General features: G+C 43.0%; 1 protein-coding gene across 1 annotated transcript in view; it reads left to right on the top strand.

Annotated features, from left to right (window-relative positions):
• ZMYND12 (zinc finger MYND-type containing 12) overlaps positions 1–25232 on the top strand; it is a 31900-nt gene extending 6668 nt beyond the window's left edge. The window contains exons 2-8 of the mRNA XM_036743751.1: positions 2131–2272; positions 3017–3188; positions 9346–9515; positions 12991–13113; positions 19924–20035; positions 24119–24264; positions 25086–25232. Coding sequence (XP_036599646.1) covers positions 2131–2272; positions 3017–3188; positions 9346–9515; positions 12991–13113; positions 19924–20035; positions 24119–24264; positions 25086–25232 — 1012 coding nt within the window. The remainder of the gene's footprint in view (positions 1–2130; positions 2273–3016; positions 3189–9345; positions 9516–12990; positions 13114–19923; positions 20036–24118; positions 24265–25085) is intronic.
• The last annotated feature ends 214 nt before the right edge of the window (positions 25233–25446 follow it).

Genomic DNA, 25446 nt, shown 5'->3' on the forward strand with positions numbered 1-25446 from the left:
CAAGATACAAGTACAAAAAATCCAAGTGGTAATTTGGGTTGGGGGGAGGGGTGAGAGAAGAGGAGGGATAGGTAGCAGGGCTTTGGCACAGTTAGCTGCTTCCATCCTGCTTTCCAGCTCCAAAGATCCAAAGTTGTGTTGGCTTAGTTTCTCCCTCTATGACACAGACCACAGCCCCCAAATGCTCACAGACTGTGTTCTAGGGTTTGGGGCACCCTGACTCTACATTTAGCTTGGCTGGTCCTCAGACCATAGGCATAAAATGTTTGGCCAGATGTGGACTGGAAGTCTTCATGACTCATTGCCAGAGCTTTAGCTCTTTGGGCATAGCCTTGGAAAATTCATGATGCCCTCCGTTCTATAATGAGGCACCAAAGCATGTTTTTCGTAGAGGATCTTGTCCTTTCCAAGTTAAATATACTTCATTCAACTTGCTAATTCATCGTGGAGAGGCAGTATCAAGGGCTGAAGCTTATAGGTGCCCTTCCGTCTTCCTCCATGCCACCTCCACCATCCAAAACTTGGCATCATAGAGGCTTTCCTCACTAGCAATGTTCTCCTTGGACTTAAACACATTGCGGGGTGGGGGAAGAGGGGAGAGAAAGCAAGAGAGGATTAAGGTGGCCACTAGGGGGCAGTGTAATGTTTCCCATGTTACAAAAATCATAGCATTTTAGACCTGGAAGAAATCTCAGAGATCATCTAGTTCCGCAAATGCCCTCATTTTACAGAAGAGGAATCTGAGTATCAGAAGGGATGTATACAGCTGGTTAGCGAGCAGCAGAGCCTGGGTTAGAACACAGGTCTCCTGGGGCGTCTTGTAAGCAAGAGACAGCAAGGAGGTGGTGGACAGCATGCCTCCTCTGCGGTCAGGCTGACCTTGGCTCAGAGCTATGTGATCATTAGCCATTTAACTGAAAGCCTCGACTTGCTCATCTGTAAAATGTGGATAAATGCCTAAAGTCCCTACTTTACAAAGGTTGGTGTGATGCATAAATGAAGCATCTTTCAGGTCTCATGCCAATAAACAAAGAACATATAAGGTGTAATACAGGGAAAATTAGGAACCCCTGAGAAACCCCTAGCTACTGACAAGCACCCCCAGAAAGAATGGACTCAGATATCTTTGGCATTTAGCAAACCCCCTGGGACTCCATGACTCCACCAAGGAATGTCAATAGATAGGACCATCCCACTGAAGGATAACCTGGCAGACCCTTTCTAGCAGATATCCCTGGGGCTCCGTGACTCCACCAAGGAATGTAAATGAGATTATCCCACTAGTACAATAACCTGACTGAATCTTTTGATCAACCAGGACCTTTGTTCCTGTTCCCCCCCACCCTGTACCCCCACATATCCTATATAAGCCAAGCTGTCACCCCAACACATTGCCATTGATTTGTGGTGCCGTACCCCAATGGCTGCCGGCTAATAAATTCTCCACTTAAAACTTATACTCTGTGGTGTGTCTCACTCGCTTCTGGTACAACAAGGAATTCTTAGACTGAATTAAAAAAAATGAATCCTTATAATTGAAAATTTTATTGGTTTTACAGCTCTCACCTCATTGAAGACTCACAATAACCTTGTGTTAGGTAGTTAGTGCAACAAATATTGTTATCCCCGTTTTCCAGATGAAGAATTTAAAATTTAAAAATTTAGTGTGTTGGCCAGTGAGACCCCTAGCCAGAGAGGCTAGCTATGGGCAAAAGCATGGACACATTAGTTGTCTTAAGACCTCCAGATTTCAAAGGGTTTGCCACTTCATGACAAATTGCTAGTAAATAATGCCTCTTTCTTGGAAGTGGCTCTTTGTCTCTGTACCCTGGCAGATCCTTTCGTGTTCTTAGTATGCCCCAGGCTGTTGTCAAGAAATGGTTCATTCCTCCCCACCACAGTGGGGTACTGAGCCATCAACTTTAAGTCTTCCATGACCAGTAAGGAAGGGCAGTGGGCTCAAACCCGTTGCTTTGGCCTGGTATATGTTTGGTTTGCTTTAGGCTTAGGCTGTGTGTTGTCAGGTCAGCTGATGGGGCCCTGCTCTATCATGTACCTGCTAGGTACCAAAGCCTTTATGTGTTCAACAACCGAATGAAGGATGAAGTCTGTTTTTCTCTTCCTCGTCAGTGATGTTGCGCATCAGAGAGCTGATTGGGCCAGCATTCATGAAAAAATATGCCAGCTCCTGATCCCCTTGCGCACAACGATGCCCTTTTACAATTCAGAAGAAGAACGGAGGCATGGTCGGGAGCAGCTACTGCAGAGGCAGGTGTGTGTGCGTCCTTAGCACTCTGGAAGATCGGTGCCCTGGAGGATAGGGGCTAACAGCCCTACCTATCTTGAGACAGCCCTGAGTTATAGCACAGGACAGTAAAAGGCCTTTACAATGAGGATACTTTGTCATCAAGAAAAGGTTAAATGAAGCTCACAGTATCTTGTTAAGAAGAAGATATAGAAGTATGTGGTCCATTTGACAAAGGTTCTCATCTTTTTTTCTTTTCTTTTTCTTTCTTTCTTTCTTTTTTAACCAGAACTGTGATTTCACAGATGTAGGGAATTCCAGAAACCCAGATTAGAAACTGCTCAGAAAAGAGTTATCTTAGGAAGTTGCCTGGGGCACCAAGAAGATAAAGTGTAACTCAGTCAATATGATTTTCTGAATGATGCCAACTTTATTACACCACATCACCTCTCTCAAGAAAAGATTAGATAGTATTTGCCAAAAAAAATCAGAGACGTATGCAATCCATTTTGGGAAAGATTTTCATCCAAAATGGTTAAATTATTAATATTCATTAATCCATAATGGTTAAGTTTTTTTAAGTTCTTGGCATTTGTCTGACCAAGCCTTCAACTATCCAGAAAATTTAGTTACCTAGAATCATTATCTGGACCAGGGATCCCAGGCAGTGGGGCTTTTACTCTGCCCAGAACAGGTCTGCCTCAGGTCTTTACTTGATTGCAACAAAAGGTTCTCTGTTTCTCTGAGATGTTGTATTTATTTCTTCTACAGAAGCATTTAATTGAGCTGTGTTATAAAGTAGCTCAGAAATATCTCTTTGAAGGAAAACATGAAGAATCTGTCCCTGCAGCTTTGCATTCACTGCGTTTCCGCATTAATGTGTATGGCCTGAATTCAGTCCAGTTAGTGCCTGCTTACCTGCTGTTATCTGAGGCCAGTATTGGTAAGTGCTTAAGATTTAAAGTCAGAGCTGGGGCCTGAACAATGAAAGTTATGACTAGTGTGTCATTGTCTATATCCACAAGAAGCATGTTATTGGTTCAAACCAATGGTACTTCGAGGCCAGGATTCCAACTCTAACAGCAGCACCAAGGTACCTTTTGTGAGAAGGACACATTGCTGGGCATGGTCATTTTCCCCCAATAATCCATGAGGGTGGCATCTATAACAGTGGAGGTTATAGCTGAGTGCTAGGAATCACAGGTTCATTGTACCAGAATTAGGAAACAAACAACATGTAGGACCATACCAGTTGTGGTTACCATTCAACCCTCTTATGAAACTTGCATAGGTCTTTTTACCATATTTCTGAAATCATGTCAAGACAAACAATTCCTGAGAGCAGCCACTGTGTGACCCTACCTGGGCCTCAATTTTCTTTTTCTGTAAAATGCCTAGGGTCCCTTTCAGCTCTAATGTTAGGATTCTGTCTCAGTGGCTGTGTGGGTCAAAAGACCACTGACTCAAGTTAAAAAAAAAAACAAAAAACAGAGGTGTCTGGGTTTCTCAAGGCAGAAAAAAAACCAGAAGCTTTATTTGATCAAGTCTCAAGAATTGGGCATCTCTCACTACCAGGGCAGAGATAGCAATGAAGAGAGGCAAGGGGGGGTGGGGAAGGCAAGCAGGGAGATATATACCCTTGTACAAACAATTCTAAGAAATCCCACCCCAGAGGCTGGACCCCCATCCCCATTTGCGGAGACGAGTGGCCTCACAATCTAACCAGGAATAAGTTTTTACCCAATACAAGCACAGAAACTACAGAATTACCTTATAGAGAAACTTCAATGCTAAGATTGGCAGTTTATAAGTAGGCTAGGGGAGGGGGAGAGGGGAATATCAGCTGGTTTCCCCGAAATCATATGATTTACAGGAAAACGAAACTTAGGCCTGGTGAGGTTCACATCCTAACTAAATTTATACTATCTCTATTTGAATATTACCTTGCCTGAGTTATTCATAGGGAAGCTTTCACAATCTTGTATTCCACTCACAGCTGAGGTGACATCTATAAATCTAAAGAAGGAGGGGGAGAAAGACATTCCTAAAGGTTAAATAAAAAGATTCCCACAGACTCAAATTTATCCCATTTCCTTTTTCTCTAAATATTGATTCTCAAATATTTTATATATACATATGTATATATATACACACATATTCTCTGTGAAGCCTTCACACTTTATTCTCTCACTACCTCAAACAGTGGCCCTGGCAAATAAATCAGAATGATTATAAACATTAGTACCTTAAAGTTGTGTGTTTGTCCTTTGTTCTCGAGGACCATGACATCAGGGAAATGATGACATCACTTGCAGTTGACTTTGATTTGAATGAGGGAGGGCTGTGCAAGGTCACCAGCCTCACTTTCTCCCCCAGAACCATCTGGATCCAGTGACCAGATATTCTTGGCCCAGGATGCATTGGGAGACCCTAGCCCTTTTAGGCTAAGGTCTTTTCAGGTTCTCAGTTTGAGTGAGGTAATGCCCATTTAGTGAATAGGCCTCTTTAAGAAGTTAATCAAGGGTGGCCACTTTAATCCCCCGCCCCCCCAAAAAAATCAAACTGGGAGGGGAAGCCCCTCAGGATTCCTGGCTAAAAGAGAAACAGTCACTATGTAGTATTTACATTCACTCTGTGCTAGGAGGGCAGGGACCTATTGTCCAATCTATGTGCTCCAGAATGGATTGGATTGGTCTTTGAGAAAGAAATCTATAGCCAGTAAACCGGAAGTTGACCAGGCAGCTTTCAGTCCTGAAATGTACCTTTCTTTGGGCAGAGCACCCTGAAGAGAGGAGAGTACCTTAAAGTGATGCAACCCCATATTGGTCAGTATTTATTCCTACTTGCACAGAACAGGTTTATCATTAGTAAAATAACATTTATTCACATGCATACAGTGCTTTATAATTTACAAAATGTTTTCACACTCATGATCTCATTTGATTCTCACAAACAACCCCTGTAAATAACTATGTGTATGTCAAATTCTGGTTATTTATTCCTTTACATGATTTTTTGAATGGATATTTTTTCCATGTCTGTCCTGCCGTCTAATAGACTGAAAGCCTTTTTCAGTTAGGAATTAATCATCTTTTAAGTCCCTCAATAGCACCAAGTGCTCATCTCTGCATAGTGGATATTCAGTGAATCTTTTAAGCTGATTTTGCTTCATTTTTTTCTTTCAAGAAAAGCAATTTTTGTACTGGAAAAGACAAAATAAAATGGTTAATAGGGAGGTGATATCCATTATAAATAGGTCCATTATAAATACCTTCAGGTCTCCAGGCTCAGGAGAATTATGTCTTCACGTATAAAAGCAGGCAGATGACCTTGCTGGGATTACTGTCAGGGATACTGAGAGATCATGGAAAACAGGGCCTAAGGAAGAGAAATGTCCAAATTTACATTTAAAAAACAGAAAGAGAATGGAGTCTGAACACTATAAACCCATGATCTTAATTTTGATTCCTGACAGAATTCTAGGGCTTATCACTAAAGGATGGGTAATTGTGAGAAACATACTTAGGGGCAGCTAGGTGGTGCAGTCAGAAGGCTCTGGGTTCAAATCCAGCCTCAGACACTTGACGTGCTAGCTGTGTGACCTTGGGCAAGTCACTTAACCCCACTTGCCTGACCCTCCCCCTTCCAAAACAACAACAAAAAAGAAACATACTTAGTCTAGCAATAAACAGTACTCATTGGAAAGCCACGAAGGTTTTCATTATATTTTACATTTATTCTTTCTGAATAAATGGGTAGCCCCCTTAGTGGAGCATAGGGACTCAGACAAATGTGAGCCCTTTTGTGCTGCTCCCAATTCAAATTTCCTGCCCTGCTCTCTGTTGGCAACCTCCTGAACTGCCCATGTCATGCTCCCCTCCAGCAGCTTGTTAAACATGTGTACAAGCCTCTAACCCTCTACCTGATCAGAAGCCTGGTTCTCCTAGATCATAGCTCTGATTAGAACCAGTCACCTCTCACTTATATCCTGCCATCACTCAAAGCTAGGAGGACTACTTTTAATCCTGTGGAAACAACATTCTTCTTATTGTTTCCTATAGTAATGAACATCCAGAAAAGGAAGGTGGTGATAACAAAGAGACAGTAGAATAGCCATACCAGACTAACCTTAGCAATGTGCTGTAGTAGATGGATATCTGGGCTTGGAGCCGGGAAGAGGAGGTTGAAATTCTGACTCTGGTGCTTTGGAGCTGTGTGACTGATGGGGATGGGATACTTTAGTCTCTCTGAGCCTCAGTTTCCCCATCTGTAAATGAAGGTATGTAAATGAGGTACCTGTAGCAGCTGCCTCACCTGTAGCTGTTGTGAGGCCTCAGTGAGCTAATTGGTGTGAAGTGGCTAACAAAATTTAAAGTGCTACCTTAATACCTATCCTTGGGATGGTTTCCTTTTTTTCTCACATGGCTGCTGGAATGGTAGACCAGAGGAAGGCTGTAAAGGTAGCTTATCTAGATTTTAGCCCGGTATTTGGCAGTCTCCCGCTATGCTTGTGGAAAAGATGGAGAGATGTGGGCTCAATAAGAGTGTAAATAGATGGACAGGGAAATGGTTGAATGGACAAACTAAAAGAATAGTCATTAATAGTTTGACTGGGAAGTTTCTAGTGGGATGCCCCAGTGTTCTGTGCTTGATTCTCTGCTGTTTCTGAGTAACAACTTGGATCAAGGTATAAATGACATGTTTATCAGATTCGTAAGCGATGCAAAACTGGGTGCTAACATACTGGATGAGAGAGTGAAGATCCAAAAAGATCTTGAAAGGATAGATCTTACTGGGATAAATTTAACATTGTGAAATTCTGTGGAGATAAACTTTTAGATTTGAGTTCAGAATATTAAAATCACAATTACAAGATGAGGGAAAGGGTGGACAGACAGCTACTAGTCTGAAGAAGCACTGGGAAATTGTACGTATATGTAGGGGTGGGGGTGGGGGTGGGGGGGGAACCACCACAAGTTTAATAGGAATCAATAGTGTGATGCCAGAAAAACAAACAATTTTGGGGTGTATCAGGAGAGGCAGAGCATGCAGAGGCAAGAATCCCTCATTCTGCACTGGTCAGACTGTACCTAGAATGTCATTTCATGTTCTAGGTATCTCATTTTAGGAAAGACAGTAATAAGCTGGGCAGCATGCCAAGGAAGACAGCCAAGATGGAGAAAAAGCTATGAGGATCAGCAGAAGGAATCCAGGAGGTTTAGCCTGGAGGAGCCATGGGAGAGGGAACATATGATTACTGTCTTCAAGTATTTGAAGGGTTCTCAATAGACTTGTTCAGCTTTGCTGTAGAGAACACGTCTCTCCCTCTCCCTCTCCCTCTCCCTCTCCCTCTCCCTCTCCCTCTAGATAAGTCAAACTAAGACCCGTTAAAGACCTTAGCTTAAAAAAGGCCAAAGTCCCCCACTGCATCCTGGGCCATCTCCAGTCCTCCTGATCTATTTCTGGCCACTGGACCCAGATGGCTCTGGAGGAGAGAGTGAGGCTGGTGACTTTGCATTCCCTAACTTAAATCCAATTCACTTACATGGCATTACCTCCATGATGTCATGGTCCTCTTTGAGAATGCAGCAGATGACAAAACAGAAGTGGAACAGGCAGCCTCTGGGAACAGTGGGCTACAATGGGCTACAATCTCATTGTAGGTCTACAAACCAAAGCTGTGTGGCCACTTGCCAGGCATATTCTGGTTCCGATTTTTACTCAGCTGTGTTTTGCACTGGGCAGCTCCTGAGGCCACCTCCAATTCTGAGATCTTCTGATTATAAGAAAAATAGGAAGCATGCATGCACAGAAAGAAGCAAGAAGTTTATGGAGGGAAATAAAAGTGGCAGGGGCAGGGGAGGGTCAGAGTCTAAAGAGAGCATCTGATTGGTCTGCATTCATTAGAAAATAGACATTTTGGCAGCCTGGGCCAGGGGACCAAACTAGAGTCAGAAAACCTAGATTCCAGTTCTGGTTCTAGCACTGTGTGACTGTGCAAGCCATGTATGCTTCATGAACCTTATCTGTAAATTTGTATCTGTAACATAGGAATGATATTATCTGCTCTACCTTTCCTTTCAGGGGCAAGGATTCTAGCCACCTTTCTGTAGAGTTGTATGTAACCTGGCAGAATGGTTCTGAGAGGCCCTCTTCGGGCCTCTGAGGAAAGCTGGTTCTACTAGGCTTCTAACTAGCTTCTCTGTGACCTTGGGCTAGTTACTTTTCCCTCTAAGCCTTAGCTTCCTCATTTGTTAAAAGGGAACAGTGCTATCAGTCACACGAGCCCACCCTCATCAGTCTGCTGTGAGAATAAGATGAAATGATGCTTGTGAGAATGCTTTAACCTGCTCAAGTGCTGGACACATAAGGGTTTTTCTAAAGTGAATGTTATCTCTACTAAGGTATAGAAGAATGCTGATAAGTGGCACTTTTGAAGTAAAGTCCAGAGATGTTTTATCATCAGAAGTGCAAGATAGAATTTGTCTAGCTCTGGAAGTGAATTTTGAGTCATCCAAGAGTCCCAGAAAGGGTTTCTTTGCCCTTGTTAACTATAGACTAGACAGCTAAGTAGCAGAGATTGGGCCTCTTCTGCTGTATTGACGTGAGTAATTCAGGGGCCTTTCAGGCATGGCTTACAGTGAGGCCTGGGTAGCCAACCTTTCCCACTTTCTGAATTGGATTAAATCCTCCTCTATTGAGATTTGTCTTGTCTTTGGCATTTAATTGAATAATAGAATCTCAAAGCTGGAAAGAACCATAGAGACTAACCTAGCCCAACCCTCTCATTTTATAGATGGGGAAACTGAAGTCTGCAAGGGGAAGAAAACACCATGAGTTAATGGCAAAGCCAGAACTAAAGTCTAGATGTCCTAACTCTCCGTCTGTGTTTTGTGCATAGCATTATAATGCCTCCCATGGACCAGCTAGTTCTTCTCTATTAAAAGGGCAAAGGCACATAGAAGCGAATGTTTCCTGCACAAATATTCACTAACTAAGGCTTGTAGATGTATGAATTCACTGTAAAGGGATGTATTTCATAATTCCGCATAAATACATTGGCCAGCAAGTATACCATGGCCTTCTTTTTCTTGTGTCAGGTCTTGGCCACATTGTCCAGGCAGAGGAATACCTCTCCCAAGCCCAGTGGACTGTTCTCAAGTCGACTGATTGCACTGATGAAATTCGTTCTCTCCTACATCGGAACCTGGGGATCCTCTACACAGCCAAAGAAAACTATGAAGACGCACGCTATCATTTGGCCAATGATGTAAGTTAAGATGTGGGCCAAGCCTTAAGAATGTCAGAACTGGGAGGAACCCTATCTATCATTGAATTCAATCTCCTTGTTTCAGAGTTAGCTACACTTAGGCCCAGATGGGGGGAAGTACCCCATCCTAGGTCACACAGGGTGTTAGGAGCAAAGCTGCAGAATAGAACTTGGGTCTCCTCATTCCCAGTCTGGTGCTCTTTGAAGGTCCAGGGTTCAGCAGGGGACATAGTCCTCATGCCAAGATCTGGGGTACAATTCTGGGCTCATTACTTTATTCAAAGTTGCCTCCAGGACAGAGGAGCCTTCTAGTGGCTGCTGGCCTTGAATTTGGAGTCATAAGAAGAGATCTGGATAGAAGGGAAATTACTGCCCCTTCACCATGGACTCACTGAGTAGAAAGGCAGCACGGCATAGTGTATAGGGCCTAGAGTTGGAGGTAGGAAGACCTGTGTTCAAATCCTGCCTTGCCCACTTACTAGCTGTATGATCTTGGGTAAGTCACCTAAACTTTTTGTGCCTCAGCTTCCTGTAGGATGAGAGGGGGTTGGGTTAAGTGATGTCTAAGGACCTTTCCAGTTCTAAATCTATGTAGGTTCCTATGATCTCAGACAAGCCACACAGTGAAACCTCTGGGGTTCAGTTGCCTTTCTGCTAAATGGGAGAAAATACCTTATCTGCATGAAGGCAGTATCATTCAGAGGTATGGATTATGCATCAGAAGACCTGAGTGTGAATCCTAGCTCTGAGATTTACTAGCTATATAACCATGACCAGTTAAAACAACCTCTCTGAGCCTCAGTTTCCTCACCTGTAAAATGAGGATAACAGATCCTGTCCTTCCTATTGCACAGGATTGTGTTTAAGAACGTGTTTTGAAAACTCTACAGATGTATGAGCTGTTATCTCTTGAATATTGGAAGGATGTTACAGTCTATTTAGGGATCCAATAAATGAACAAATATCTATTATTTATGAGCCTCACTTCTAACCCACTCAGTTTTCTTCTTCCTTCCTCCAAATCTCAGCCCTCCCTCTACCTTCTCCCCAAAAGGAACAGCCAGTATGTTATAAAGCAGGCCTGCACAAGCTGTGGCCCACCTAAGGATTTCGGGCAGCCTACGAACAATGGAGAGGAAAACCTCCTCTGTGTAGGATGTCGGAAATGTAGGAAAACATGCTCTCCATTTTCACAGGCTCCTCGAAATCCTTAGCGGGGCTGCAGGTTGTGCAGGCCTGTTATATAGTAAGAAGAAGGGTTAATGATTTGGGGTCAGGAGAGACCTGGGTTTGAATTTTGCCTTCAACACTCGCTCTGTGAACGTGAGCAAACGCCCTCCCTGAGGTTCAGCTTCCTCATCTGTAAAGTGGAAAAAGATAATGTCAGCAAAAATGTAAATTTTAAAAGCACCCTAAAAAATCAGCTCTCATTATCGTTACTATTATTATTTCACAAGCACGGACGACGCTCCTGCTCCCCTTTCTTCTGCTCCAGTCCCCCGACCCAACGTAGAGACCTCTTCTCAAGCTTGAGGGAAGACGCTTTGCTAACTGGCCTGGCTTAATCCCAGGAGGTCAGGTTAGGTCACTGGACCAAGCTCCCTAGGGCAGAGAGTCTCCACTTTCACCCAGGGGTACACACCATAGTTGCTTTCCTTCCGTGTGGCCAGGTCTCATGTCTTAGTGATTTCCTCACCTGTCCTCTAGGCTTTTACAGGTGGTACAGGGAAGTAGCTGGAATTGTCCAGCTGTAGTTTGGTCACTGGGCATTTCTGTTAGCACTCTATTCTCTCTGGGCAGGGAACCCCTTCAGCTTTTTAGTTCCTTTCCCAATTTTCCCTCAAAATGCATGAGTTGGGCCACTAGCACAAATCAGATCTCATTCTCCTCCTCCTCCTCTAATGTCCCAGGTCTCAGAACATGGTCTCAGTGTAACCCCAATCACCCCTTCCTACAATGAGAAACCAAAGGCCATTCCCCTTTCTCCAAACTTCTTCTGCCCTCGTTTGATCTGTGATCCTGCTCCAGACTGTCGTGTCTACAGGCTCAACAAAACCATCTTCCCAAACGTACTCACCTGCTTCTCCTTACCAAACTTCTGCTAGCTAGTCTTGTGACATTCTTTCTGGAAGTGGGGCTCTTCTGTATGATCATCCAGTCTAACATTTCCATGATCTAAAGCTAATAAAAGTGATCACAATAACTCACAATTCTGTAGCGCTTTGAGGTTTACAAAGTGCCTTCTGCACACCAACCCCATGAGGTAGAGAATGGAAGTATATAAGGAGGGGAGGCTCAGAAAGCGGCAGCGTCCTGTGCATGGGCCCACAGCTGTCAGGCATCGGAGGTGGGTCTCAGGTGCCCCTGGCCCCACGCTCAGTGCTTTCCCCCTGCTGTCCAAGCACTAGCCCAGAGGTCCCATGCCATGTGGGACAGTCAGGAGCTACTACCTCAACCCTCAGCCTGTAGCAGGAGCCCCTCATGGGGGCTCCTTCTCCAACTGACTGATTCACCTGCCCTCTACACTGTAGAATATTGGCAGGCCGGTAGGACCCCTGGCACAGCATCTTTGCCCAGAGCCAGGGGCCTATGTCTTTAGCCAAGAATAGGACTCAGAGGCTCCCATGCCAGGGAGAGAGAACAATATCAAAGTGCTGGGAGAGGGGAAGGCGGCAAAAGGGAAAGACAGGACTGTAGCGAAGGACTGCTGTCCATAATACAGCTCTTAAAGGGAACCTGGTTGCCAGAAAATGTCTTGTGTATAATTTATAATGTTAGTTGCTGAGGAGGCTGACTATCTTTTTATAGCTCCCTAGCTGCTGATCTCTTACCTGCCTAGCAGACACTTCTGGACTCAAGCGTGTGTCTGGTTGCCATCTCCACTGTGTTCCAGGCTCTCAGTAGGGAAAGGAGGAAGGGCAGCTGACAGCATCCCTCCCCTACCATTTCCCCATCCCTGATACAAAGCTTGGTTTTTGACTGACTGTATCATACCTATTTATAAAGACCTGTATTCTCTCTGAAGCCAGCACTCCTCTACTGTCCTTCCACAGCAGTTTGATGTTTGTCTAAGTCATCCCATAAAACCTCTATAAAGGATGCACCCAGGTCTTTGTTCAGAGGCTCTCCATCTCTCATTCAGGCTACCAGCCCAGCCCACTCTTTTTTTTAATCATAAAAGTCCTTGTTAATGTCTTTTCCACCACTTTCTGGCCACAGCGACACATGACAATGCAAGCTATGATTTCCTCATTATTTTCTGTGACTTGTATCTTCAGTCAGATTCACTCAAGGCCAAGACCGTGTCTTAAAGGACTTTTTAATGTGTGTGTTCCTAGAGCACCCTGCTTAGGTCCAGGGAATCGGGAAAGACTTACTGATTCACTTTGTCACTGAGTGAAGATGTTAGCAGCCAAAGGCTTCAGTAACCCCCTAGATGCCCTGCCCAAACTGCTGTCTATCCTCCCCTCTTCAGATTTATTTTGCCAGCTGTATCTATGGATCAGATGACATCAGAACCTCAGGAGCATACTTCCTCATGGCGAATGTTTTCTTTCACCAGAAGAAGCTGGATATAGCAGACTCGCTGTACACAAAGGTGAGTGAGCACAGACAAACACTGGGTCCTGATGAGCCTGTTCCACCATCATCCATTTGCATTCATATCATTTGGATCAGCTTGTCAGCAAGCATTTATTAAGTGCCTACTGTGTGCCAGGCCCTGTGCTAAGGGCTGGGGATACAAAAAAAGACAGTCCTTGCCCTCTGAGAGTTCACTGTCTAATGGAGGAGATTGCATTCAAACATATATGTACAAATAAGCTATTTACAGGATAAACAGGAAAGAAGAGAGGGAAACGCACTGGAATTAAGAGGGGTTGGGAAGGGCTTCCTGTAGAAGAAGTATGTTTAGTTGGGACTTAAAGGAAGCCAGGAAAGTCAGTAGGCAGAGCTGAGGAGGGAGTCCCCTGGGCATGGGGGACAGCCAGAGGAAATGCCCAGAGATGACAGAAGGTGCATCTGGTTTGAGGAATAGCCAGGAGGCCCACGTCACTGGGTCCAAGATTACATGGATGGGGGTATAAGAAGACTAGAAAGGTATGTGTGTGGAGGTGGCATTTCTCTAGTCATGTTCATATCTCAAGACTCCACTGCTATTCTACTCAAAATCCACTCACCAAAGTTAGATTATTGGGTAAATAGAAGGCACTCGATATGTTCCTGATTGATTAGCATTAATCCTAGCCAAATGCAGTGTTGCATATCCTGTCACAGTCCTAGGAGCAAGGTAATTAAATTATGTTGGAGTCCACTATTAGGAGGAAGAAAGGAATCTGGGGGGTAGCTAATTGCAGATAGGGAGTAGATGAATGGCACAGTAGATAGAGTGCCAGGCCTGAAGTCAGGAAGATGAATCTTCCTGAGTTAAAATTCAGCCTCAGACACTAGCTGTGTGACCCTGGGCAAGTCACTTAACCCAGTTTGCCTTAGTTTCCTCATCTGTAAAATGAACTGGAGAAGGAAATGGCAAATCACTCCAGTATCTTTGCCAAGAAAACCCTAAATGGGGTCACAAAGAGTTGGACATGACTGAACAACAACAGGATTGCTGATATAAACTGTTAAGGATAAAGAAAAATGGAAAGGGCTCAAATTTCCCTCTCTTTCTTTGAATACAAGATATTTTTACATGTTGAAATATTACATTTAAGATATCATAATTGTGTTTGTCCTTTGTTCTCCAAGAGGACCATGACATCAGGGAAATGATGACATGACTTGCAGTTGACTTTGATTTGAGTGAGGAAGGGCTGAGCAAGGTCACCAGCCTCACTTTCTCCTCCAGAGCCATCTGGGTCCAGTGGCCTGATATTCATCAGGATTATTGTAGATGGTCCAGGATGCATTGGGAGACCCTGGCCCTTTCAGGCTAAGGTCTTTTCAGGTTCTCGCCGTGAGTGAGGTAATGCCCATTTAGTGATTAGGCCTCTTTAAGAAGTGAGTCAAGGGATGGCCCCTTTAATTAAAGATATTATAATAATTTTTAAAATAATATATTAAAATACAGATAATGTTTATTATAATAATATCACTTACCTGGAAGTTACTTATCCAGAAATCTCAACTGTTGTCTACTATCTATGAACCTCTTTAATGCTTTGCATTAGATTATAAGTGCATTGAGGCCAGGAACCATGTCATTTATATTTCTAACCTTCTAGGACCAAACACACTATAGTCAATAAATGTTTATTGAATGAATTAATGTTTACTCAGAAGTAAGCTCAAAAAGACCTATAGTTTGTCAAAAATAAATGTCACCAAGGGTCACATTTTGTGTATGTTAAATAAAGCTCATACATCTATAAGAATGTCCCTTAGGCCCTCATTCAGAATCTGCTGACTTGTAGTTTACTTAAGTATCTAACAAAATGAGTCGTCTCGTCTCTTGATCAAAGTGAAAGCAACACATTTGGAAAAGAGAAGGCCTTCTATAGGCACATAGCAAAAAGAATGGATAGCATGAAGGGGATAATTATTTTAAAAAATTGATAAGAGCTCACAAAACACAGAAATCTGGGCTCATTATACTGGTCAACAGTGGCATGCCCCTCCATAGTGCCTGAGAGAATGACTGTATTATAGCCCAGGATAATGAAGAGCATTTATTAATTTAATTATACTCATTATTCAAATAAATAATAATTGCTGGTATTTATATTCTAGTTTCTGAAGCATTTCACATGTGTTACCTCATTTGATCCTTGTAACAACCATAGGAGATAGCTACTACAGATAGCATTATCCACTTTTTACAGATGAGGAAACTGAGACTCAGGTTTTGTGACTGGCCAATGACTACACTTTTTTTTTCGGGGCAATCGGGATTAAGTGACTTGCCCAGAATCACACAGCTAGTAAGTGTCAGATTTGAACTCAGGTCCTCCTGACTCCAAGGTCATTGTTCTGTCCACTGTGCCATCTAGCTGCCCTGCGAGTTGAATACATGTTAGAAGTGAGAAGTGAACCCAGGTCTTCCTGACTCCATGTCCAGTACTCTATACAATATGCTATATTACTTCTCAATATTTTTTAAATTTAATATTTTATTTTTCCCCAATTTATGCGTAAAAACAATTTTAACATTTTTTTTTCAAATTTTGAGTTCCAAACTCTCTCCCTCTCTCCTCTTTTCCCCTTAATTGAGAAGGCAAGCAATTTGACAAAGGTTACACATATGTAGTCATGCAAAACATGCTGTAAGTCATGCTGTGAAAGAAAACAGACAAAAAAACCCAAGAAAAATAAAAGAAAGTAAAGTGTCTTCAATATGGATTCAGGTTCTACCAGTTCTTGGAGATGAACAATACTTTTCATCATAAGTCCTTCATAATCGTCTTAGATCATTGTATTGCTGAGAATGGCTAAATTATTCACAGTAGATCATCATACAGTATTACTGCTACTGTGTACAATGTTCTGGTTCTGTTCATTTCATTTTGCATCAGTAACTCCAGGTTTCTCTGAGTGCATCCTGCTCACCATTCATCATAATCGTATACAACAACTTGTTCAGCCTTTCCCCAATTGATGGACATCCCCTCAATTTCCAATTCTTTGCCACCACTTAAAGAGCTGCTGCAAATATTTTTGTACATACAGGTCCTTTTCTTTTTTGTTTTTTATCTCTTTGAGACACAGAGCTAGTAGTGGTATTGTTTGGTCAAAGGCTATGCATGGTTTTATAGCCCCTTGAGAATAGTTCCAAATTGCTCTCCAGAATGGTTGAATCAGTATATAACTTCACCAGAAGTGCATTAGTATTTTAATTTTCCCACGTTCCTTCCAACATTTGTCATTTTCCTTTCTGTCATATTAGCCAATCTGACAGGTATGAGGTAGCAGTCCAGAATTGCTTTAATTTGCATTTCTTTAATTAATAGTGATTTAGAGCATTTTTTCATATGTCTATAGATAACTTTGATTACTTTGTCTGAAAACTGCCTGTTTATATCCCTTGACCATTTATCAGTTGAGGAATAGCTCTTATTTCTATAAATTTGACTCAGTTTTCTATATATTTGAGAAATGAGGTCTTTATCAGAGAAACTTACTATAAATTTTTTTCACAGTAATGACTTCTATGTATTTCCCTCCATCCTATTTTGCCCATTTATCTTACTTTCTCTTTTCCTTTCACTCTGTCCATTCTCAAAAGTGTTTTGCTTCTTACTTTTACCTCCCCCAATCTGTCCTCCCTTCTATTAGCACTGTCCCTCCCCCTTATCTTATTCCCGTCCCCTCCTATTTTCCTGTAGGGTAAGACCCAACTGAGTGTGTATGTTATTCCCTCTTTGAACAAATTCCTATGTGAGTAAGGTTCACGTGCTTCCCACCCCCTACTCTGGCCACTTCCCCCATCTTCCTCTCCACTGTCAATGCTCTTTTGCACCTCTTTTATGTGAGATCATTCTACCTCTCACTTTCCCCTTCTCCCAGCACATTCTTATTTCTCTCCCCTTAATTTTATTTTTTTAGATATCATCCCTTCATATTCAATTCACACTCATGTCCTCTGTCTATACATACTCCTTCTAACTGCCCTAATAATGTGAAAGTTTTTAGGAGTTACAAGTATCATTTTCCCATGTAGGAATGTAAACAATTTAACCTTCCTGAGTCCCTTATGATTTCTTTTTTCTGTTTACCTTTTTATTCTTCTCTTGAGTCTTCTATATGAAAGTCAAATTTTCTATTCAGCTCTGGAATTTTCATCAGGAATGCTTAGAAGTCCTCTATTTCTTTGAATATCCATGCTCTGCCCCAAAAGATTATACTCAGTTTTCCTGGATAGGTGATTCTTGGTTGTAATCCTAGTTCTTTTGCCCTTCAGAATATCACATTCCAAGCCCTCTAATCCTTTAATGTAGAAACTGGTAAATATTGTGTTACCTTGACTATGGTGCCACAATATTTGAATTGTTTCTTTTTGGCTGCTTCCAATATTTTCTCCTTGATCTGGAAGCTCTGGAATTTGGCTTTAATATTCCTGGGAGTTTTCATTTTGGAATCTCAGGAGATGATGAGTGGATTCTTTTAATTTCTATTTTACCATCAGGTTCTAGAATATCAAGGCAATTTTCCTTGATAATTTCTTGAATGATCTAGGCACATTTTTTGATCATGGCTTTCAGGTAGTCCAATAATTATTAAATTATCTCTCCTGGATCCGTTTTCCAGGTAAATTGTTTTTCCAGTGAGATACTTCACATTTTTTTCATTCTTTCCACTTTGTTTTACTGTTTCTTGATGTCTCACTGAGTCATTAGCTTCCACTTGCTCAATTCTAATTTTTAAGGAGTTCTTTTCTTCAGTGGATTTTTGTACCTATTTTTTTTCCATTTGGCCACTTCTACTTTTTAAGGAGCTCTCTTCAGTGAATTTTTGTATATCTTTTTCCATTTGGCCAATTATGCTTTTCAAGGCATTCTTCTCATCATAGAATTTTTGTGTCTCTTTTATTACCATTTGGCCTATTCTGTTTTTTAAGTTGTTGTTTTCTTCAGTATTTTTTGTGCCACCTTTACTGAGCTGTTGACTCTTTTTTTATGATTTTCTCACATCACTCTCATTTTCCTTTCCAATTTTTCCTCTACCTCTCTTACTTGATTTTAAAAATCCTTTTTGAGCTCTTCCATGGCCTGGGGCCAATTTATATTTTTTCTTTGAGGCTTTGAATGTAGGAGTGTTGACTTTGTTGTTTTCTGAGTTTGTTTTGATCTTCCCTGTCGCCACAGTAACTTTCGATAGTCAGGATATTTTTCTACTGTTTGCTCATTTCCAGCCCATTTCTTGACTTTTAACTCTGTGCTAAAATGGGATTCTGTTTCTGGAGTGGAGGGGGGACCATCCCAAGCTTCAGGGGTTTTTTGCAGCTGTTTTCAGAGATAATTCTGGGGACCTATAAGTTTTTGGTTCTTCTAAGGTGGTATGATCTAGGGAGGGGTGTGTTTACTACTCTGTACTATGCACTAGTCTGCGAATGACTACAAGCACTTTCCCACCCTGGAACTGTGACCAGGGTCCCAGCTTCTCTGTGACTGCAAGCTCTGGTGTGCTAGTGCTCTGCCTCTTCCTGGGACTGAGACCCAGGATTGTGACCCAGATCCAAGTACGGGCAAAGCAATAGAGTCCTGCCTCTGGTGTTAGCAAAGGGACTCCTGAATCTCCTTCTGACCAGCTGTCCAACTCCCTTACCTTCTGTGGGCTGAGAAGTCTGGAAACCGCCACAACTCCCACTGATTCAGTCAGCCTCGAGGCCTGTTCCTGGTTTGTTGGGGCTCAGTCTGTGCTGGCGCAGCCTCTGTTGGACTGCGCTCCATTTTCACCCTGGTGCAACAAATCTTTCCTGCTGGCCTTATAAGTTGTCTTGGGCTGGAAAAGCGTTTCATTTTATCCTTCTGCTGCTCTAGAATTTGTTTTGAGGCATTCTTTAAAAATGTTTGGAGGAGTTTGGGAGAGAGATCAGGCAAGTCCCTGCTTTACTCCACCATCTTGCTTCTCAATATTTATTAATAAGTAAGATCATGATACCTGGGTGGCCTAGAGGCTAGTGATGCCCTCAGTAGGAATAGGGAGGCTTAGATCTTCTAAGAAGGCAAGGAATGGGGCAGCTAGGTGGCACAGTGAGTAAAGTACTGGCCCTGGAGTCAGGAGGACCTGAGTTCAAATCGAGACTCAGACACTTGACACTAGCTGTGTGACCTTGGGCAAGTCACTTAACCCCAATTGCCCTGACAAAAAACAAACAAAAAAAAGAAGGCAAGGAAGTCAGTAATACTTTTTAGAAAGATTTCCACAAGAAATCTCTAAAATGAAAGTACTTTGTTTGTTTAAAGGTGCAAAGTTCTGTCACCTAGAAAATTCAGTTTTGTGGGACAGTTCATTACCCAACAATATCAGATGAAGAAAGCATCTGTCATTCTTAGCGTTATAACATATGACCAAGTCAGGTCCCCTCTTTCCATTTCCTGCCCCTACACTGGTCTTTTCAGGTCTTCCTAGGAGTGCTTCAAGCCACATCAGGTTGCCCCAGGATGCCAGGGAATCCCTTGGGATTACCACAAAATGGACCAGAACCTCTACCCTGTCCCCAGTTTAGGCTACTCCCAAATTAAATCAGCAGCTTACACTGCCTGTTGATACCCACACAAAGTCATGCCTGCTTTGATCTGGCATGGGCAGGCACAGTAGTTTCAAGCTTCTAAGGATAAAGCTATCTCCACTCTGTAAGAAGATGTGACTAGCAGCTGATGTATACAAAACTAACTCCCTGGCTGTCCAGAATTCACTGGTGAAGGGCAAGTGGCATGGTTACATAGCTTATCTCTGTTTTTTCTCTTCACAGGTAACTGATATCTGGCATACATTTTTAGATCAACATATTCAAAATCAGCTGCATGCTCGCAAGAAACCAGCAGATATCTTGGCCAAGGAATTGGAAAATGACACTGGTTTAGGTAAATACTCTTTGTTAAAATAGCAATGATGTCATTCATTGTATTCTCAGCTGATGTGAGAACAAGACAAGTATTGTGCTGAATATACTGTTTAGTCATATTGATTATTTCCTCCATTTCATTGATGAGGATACTGAAGCACAGGAAGTCAATAGAGTTTTCCAATATCTAGACTGGAACTCAGAACCCTAGTCTATTTTACATAGCTCACTGACCCACAGAGTATGTCTGCCAAGGATCAACCCAGGAATTGGTTGATCCTGGACATTTTAATGAAACTACCTTCCTGAAGCCAGAGGCAATCAGCCCAGTAGCATTTATTGAGCATTCATGATGTCCTGATGGCTACGATCAAGGAAGGCTGCCTGGAGAGAATGAATTTTGAGCTGGAGGGGAGGGACATGGATTGACAAAAGAGAATGCAGAAGGCAAGCCAGGCTGAGGGAGTGGCAGAGCCACAGATGTTCCTTTAGCAGTAGGAATGAATACTTTGTGAGGGGTAGTAAGTAGGTCTGCTTGGCTGGAGTCAGGGGGCGCTGTGCTGGCCAGGGTGCTGAGGGAAGAGGGGAGTTGATGAAACACAAATGGGACAGAATCATGGCCTCTAGACAGGCCATGGTAGCTTCTTAGAACTGGAAGGACTTGGCCACCAGCCTCTGGGCTGTGCCCAGGGCTGGTGCTCCCTCTGGCTGGGACAGCAGGCTGGTTACTTACCTGGATGAGTTTGCAAGGCTGATGTAAGTCAACCCCTAAACTTGAAGTTAGTCTATGGGCAGTTCTATAAATACCATGTCCTGGCAGGAAGAAGGGGAGCAATGGGAAGAGATTGCTAAGCAGCTGTGGGCTCTGAGGCAGTAATGCATCTCTCCTGGATTGATCCTTTTGGTCATTCCAGTCCCAAGAGGGCATAGCTAATGCGCACTGCTCAAGGCCCTATGGCAAATGAAGCTGAGAGGGCAGTGCCCAGTGGAAAAGGGGAAGGAGGCAAATGTCAGGTGTGGTGTCACCTTTGCCCTGATATTACTCAAACAGTCCCAGCTATGCAACCAATGGAAAAGGCTGCCCCCAACCATTTGGCAGGCCAATGCAGAATGGCCACACGTACTCCAGTCTCTTGAAAGTAGGTTCCTGGTATCTTCCACATGAATGACACCATGTTAGGTGATCTGAACATGCACCAATACCCCATTACAGATAGATAGATTGATAGATAGGTAGGTAGATAGATAAGGCATTTATAAAGTACTTACTAGATGCTAGGCACTATGGTAAGTGCTAGGGATACAGATATAAGTAAGCAAGACAGCCCCTGTCCTCAAAGATCTTATATTCTAATAGGGAGATACAATAGGGGATCTGGAGGTCATGCATGCAGAATATGGTTTGGAAATGTTGTCCAGGAAGTGATGCATGGGAAGGTTCCAGACAAGATAAAGCAAAGGGCCATGTATCTGAGCCTAGGGCAGGTCCAAGGGCAGAGTCCAAGGCATTCATGGAGACAGGAGAGGGAGAGCTGAGTATGAGGTAACAGTAAGAAGGCCCTATTAACTGGACCATTCAGTTTATGAAGGGGAGTAATGTATAATAAGGCTAGAAGGTATGTTGGGGTCAGGTTGTGAAGTACTCTAAATGCCAAATGGCAGCTTGTATTTGATTCCAGAGGTGATGGGGAGATATTGTAGTTTATTGCATAGCATAATGATGCAGTCAGACCTGTGGTTTAGGAAAATCACTTTGTCAGCTGAGTGGGCTGGAGAGGACACAAGGCAGGAAGTCCAGTTAGGAGGTTAATGCGGGGGTCCTGGTAACAGGTGATGAGGGCCTGAAAGATAAGATGTAGCAGATGTATGAGTAGAGAGAAGGGGACATATGTAAGAAGTGTCATGGGGATAGAAATGACAAGATTTGGCAACCACCTGAATATGCAGAGTGAATGAAAGTGAAAAGTTGAGGATGACACTGAGGCCGCTAACCTTGGTAACTGGAAGGATAGTGCTAGCCTAGGCAGAAACAGGAAAATTTGAAAGAGAAATAAATTTTGGAGGAAAGGTAATGAGTTCCATCTCGGACATGTTGCATTTGAAATGTGAAAAGGCAGTTTGTCATATAGAACTGCAGCTCTGGAGAGAGACTAGATCTGGGCATAATGGATCTGGGTTTCACCAGCAGAGAGGTGGTAATTAACTCCACATGAGCTAATGAAGTCTCCAAGAGAAAGAATGGAGAAAGTCAAGAAAAAATCACTCAGGACAGAGCCTGATGGGATATCCATATTTGAGGGGTGGGGATCTGCATAAGATCGAGCAAAGAAAACTGAAAAGAAATCATTAGACACACAGGAGGAGAACCAAGAAAAAACAGTGTCATGAAAATACAGGAAGAAATGTTCAGGAGTCCACAGCATGCAAGACTGTAGAGAGGTCTAGAAGGATGTGGACTGACAAGAGCTTTTAGATTTGGCTGTGAAGAGATCAGTGGTCACTTGGAGATTCAGGTGAGGGATGAGCATGGAAGCCAGAACGCAAAGGGCTGAAATGTGAGGGAAAGGAGAGGAAATGGAAGCAACAAGAATAGATGGTTTTTTCTAAGAGTTCAGCTGACAAAGGGAAAAGAAACATAGGATGATAGCTTGAAGAGGAGACGGCAGGGAATAGTGACAGCTTTTTAAGGATAGGAGAGATCTGACCATATTTATAGGTGGCAGGGATAGAACCAGTAGATAGGGGAGGAAATAAAGATAAGCGAGGCAGTCTGCTGGAGAAGATTGGAAGGGTTGGGATAGAAGTTGTGTATAGAAGCATTGGCCTCAGTATGAAGAGCCATCTATCAGCTACTGGAATAAAGGAGAGAGTGGAGGATGATGTCGAGGGATTATATCATACAAAGAAGAAGAGAAGAGGTGGTATCTTCAGCTCTGAGGACAGGCCAAGGGAATGGCATGGAAGGCTTAAGAATAGAAGGATTGGAAGAGCTTCTGTGGGGAATGAGATAAAGAATCAATCTGGAAGGCATAAAAGGATCACCTTGCTAAATTGAGGGCCCAGTTGAGAGTATAAAACAAATTTGTGGTGGTGATAATCACCACAGTGGTGACCTTCTCCAGCTTTGTCCAAGTAGGCACAGCGCCCCCCTCTCCCCGCAAGCCTGCAGCCCTGCTTCTAGCCCAGCCCTCACAGCCATTATCCAGGGAAGCAGCCACAGCTATCAAAGACCCAGAAAAAAAACATTTATGCCACCAAAGTCCTTGGCACTATCCAGTGGCTCAACATCAGAAATGGATATGATTTTATCAGTGAAAATGACATAAAAGAACAAGCATTACCATTTGCTTTGTCACTGGGCCCTAAGTACAATGGGACATTTCCATCTGACTTGCAGCTGAAATCTGCCATATGTCATGTCTTCCCAATGTGAGCTCTCTGAGAACAGGGATGGTCTTGCTTTTCTATTTGTATCACCAACACAAAGCACAGTGTTTTGCATATAGTAAGCATTTAATAAATGCTTTATTCATTCATTCATTCTGCAGGATTGGAAGAGAGAGATGGTGGGATTTGTCCAGGCCTGAGCAGTCAAAGAACAAGGGAGCCAGGGAACCGAGAATATATGTAGTATAGTATATGTAGAGGAGAGTATAGCATAGTATAATACAGTATCTTTAGTATAGAGTTGTCCAGGTTCAACTAGGGGATAGAGCCAGAGCAGAGATGATGGCTTAAGCAAGTCTGAGGGCTAGAGAGACTGGAAGTCCCAATGAGAAAGAAAGTAAGTCCAAGAAGATTAAGATATAGAGGCAGAATGACAGGAAGTTATGATTGGGTAAAATAATTTCAGAATTCTTGATCACAGAAGTGGACCATTTGTGGGTGATGACAAGATCAAAGGGGTGCGTGTGTACAACACTGTGTGTAGCTGAAAGGAACGGAAGAGACAGAGGGACCTAGGAGGTTAGGGTGTTGGAGAGGGCGGTGGTCTTGGAGCTGTCAAACAACTAGTAAAAATCCTTCTCAGTGGCAGGGACCAGGATGGGGTGCCTGGAGCCTTACTTTAGAGCTTTTCATAACCAATCCACTTTCCATGCAGATGAACCCCAGGAAGCAGAAGCAGTTCACACCCTGGAAACCATCTTGGAAATCCGAGAACACACACAGAATGAAAAGCCAGAGGTCATTCTTAAAATCAAGAAAACGGTGGCAATGCTTCATTACCTAATGATGAATTTATCTGAGGCAAGTTTCCATGGCATCATAATATATAGAAGGGTAGGGAAAACTTGAAATTCAGTCTCAGTCTTCCCAATTGCATTAGAATTTGTGCATGTGTGTGCTCACAGAGACAGACAGACACACACACACACACACATCCTAGATTCAAAGCAACTGCAGTTATTTCAACCTCAGGATTGGTCTCACAGAGAAAGTCTGTTATGAGTTAGTTGGGGGAAAATATGGGTGAGTGGGTGTGCCTGGGTACCTTGTTAGAGGTGATCCTACTTCTGCAGAGTCATCTGAAGAGCAGGGCATTGATATTTCACCTTGAAGGGAGGCTGGAAAATCACAGAATCAGATCCTAGAGCTAGAAGTATGGCTGCCTTAAAGGAAAGTGCTTTGGTTCACACTGTTGTCACTATTGCTGGGGCAGTCTGAGGCTGGTGGATCGTTTGAGTTCAGAAGTTCTGAACTGAAGCTGGACTAAAGCCCAACACCAGTATAGAATGGTGAGCCCCTGGGGGCTACCCGGCTGAGTAAGGAGGGACGAGATGGCCCAGGGTTGGAGATGGAGCAGGTTGAAGGGTAAGGAGACACGGGTTCCTCTCTGGACCATTTTCCTTCTGAGACAGGAGCTCTACAGCTACGATCTTGTTCCCCTCTCTATCTCATCTTAAAATTTTAATTCAATAAACACTTAAGTGTGTACTATGTGCCAGGCACTATGCTAATCATTGGCAATACAAAAAGAGTCCAAAAATAGTTCCTTGCCCTCAAGGAGCTTAATGGGCTTTTCTAGTCCTGTGACAATTTTCTTTCATTTTTTTTCCATTTCCTTTCAGGCTCATGAACTTGCAGTGAAAGCCTACCTTTTATCTAAAGATCTACCCAACAAGAAAGATGAATCTGAAGCCCTTCGAGAGCTGCTAGGCCTCATTGCTTCCAAAAACCCAGTGACCTTGAAAGCGTCCAAGTTCTTCGCCAACTAGGGCCATCAGAGGAACAGGAATGGATGCTGAAGACGGGCTGATAACATACTATATTGTAGCTGCTGTTTCAGCCTAGGAGATTCAGCTTTGAAATCTTACCTTCTACAAATGTGTCTTGACAATGCCCATTGTGAGGGAAAGTTGGACTTTGTGCAGAGGGTGTAGAAATCCTACCATGCCTTGATTTGTGTGACAGGATGTCAGGATATTGGCA

This window comes from Trichosurus vulpecula, chromosome 2 (assembly GCF_011100635.1).
Source record: "Trichosurus vulpecula isolate mTriVul1 chromosome 2, mTriVul1.pri, whole genome shotgun sequence".
Taxonomy (NCBI): domain Eukaryota; kingdom Metazoa; phylum Chordata; class Mammalia; order Diprotodontia; family Phalangeridae; genus Trichosurus; species Trichosurus vulpecula.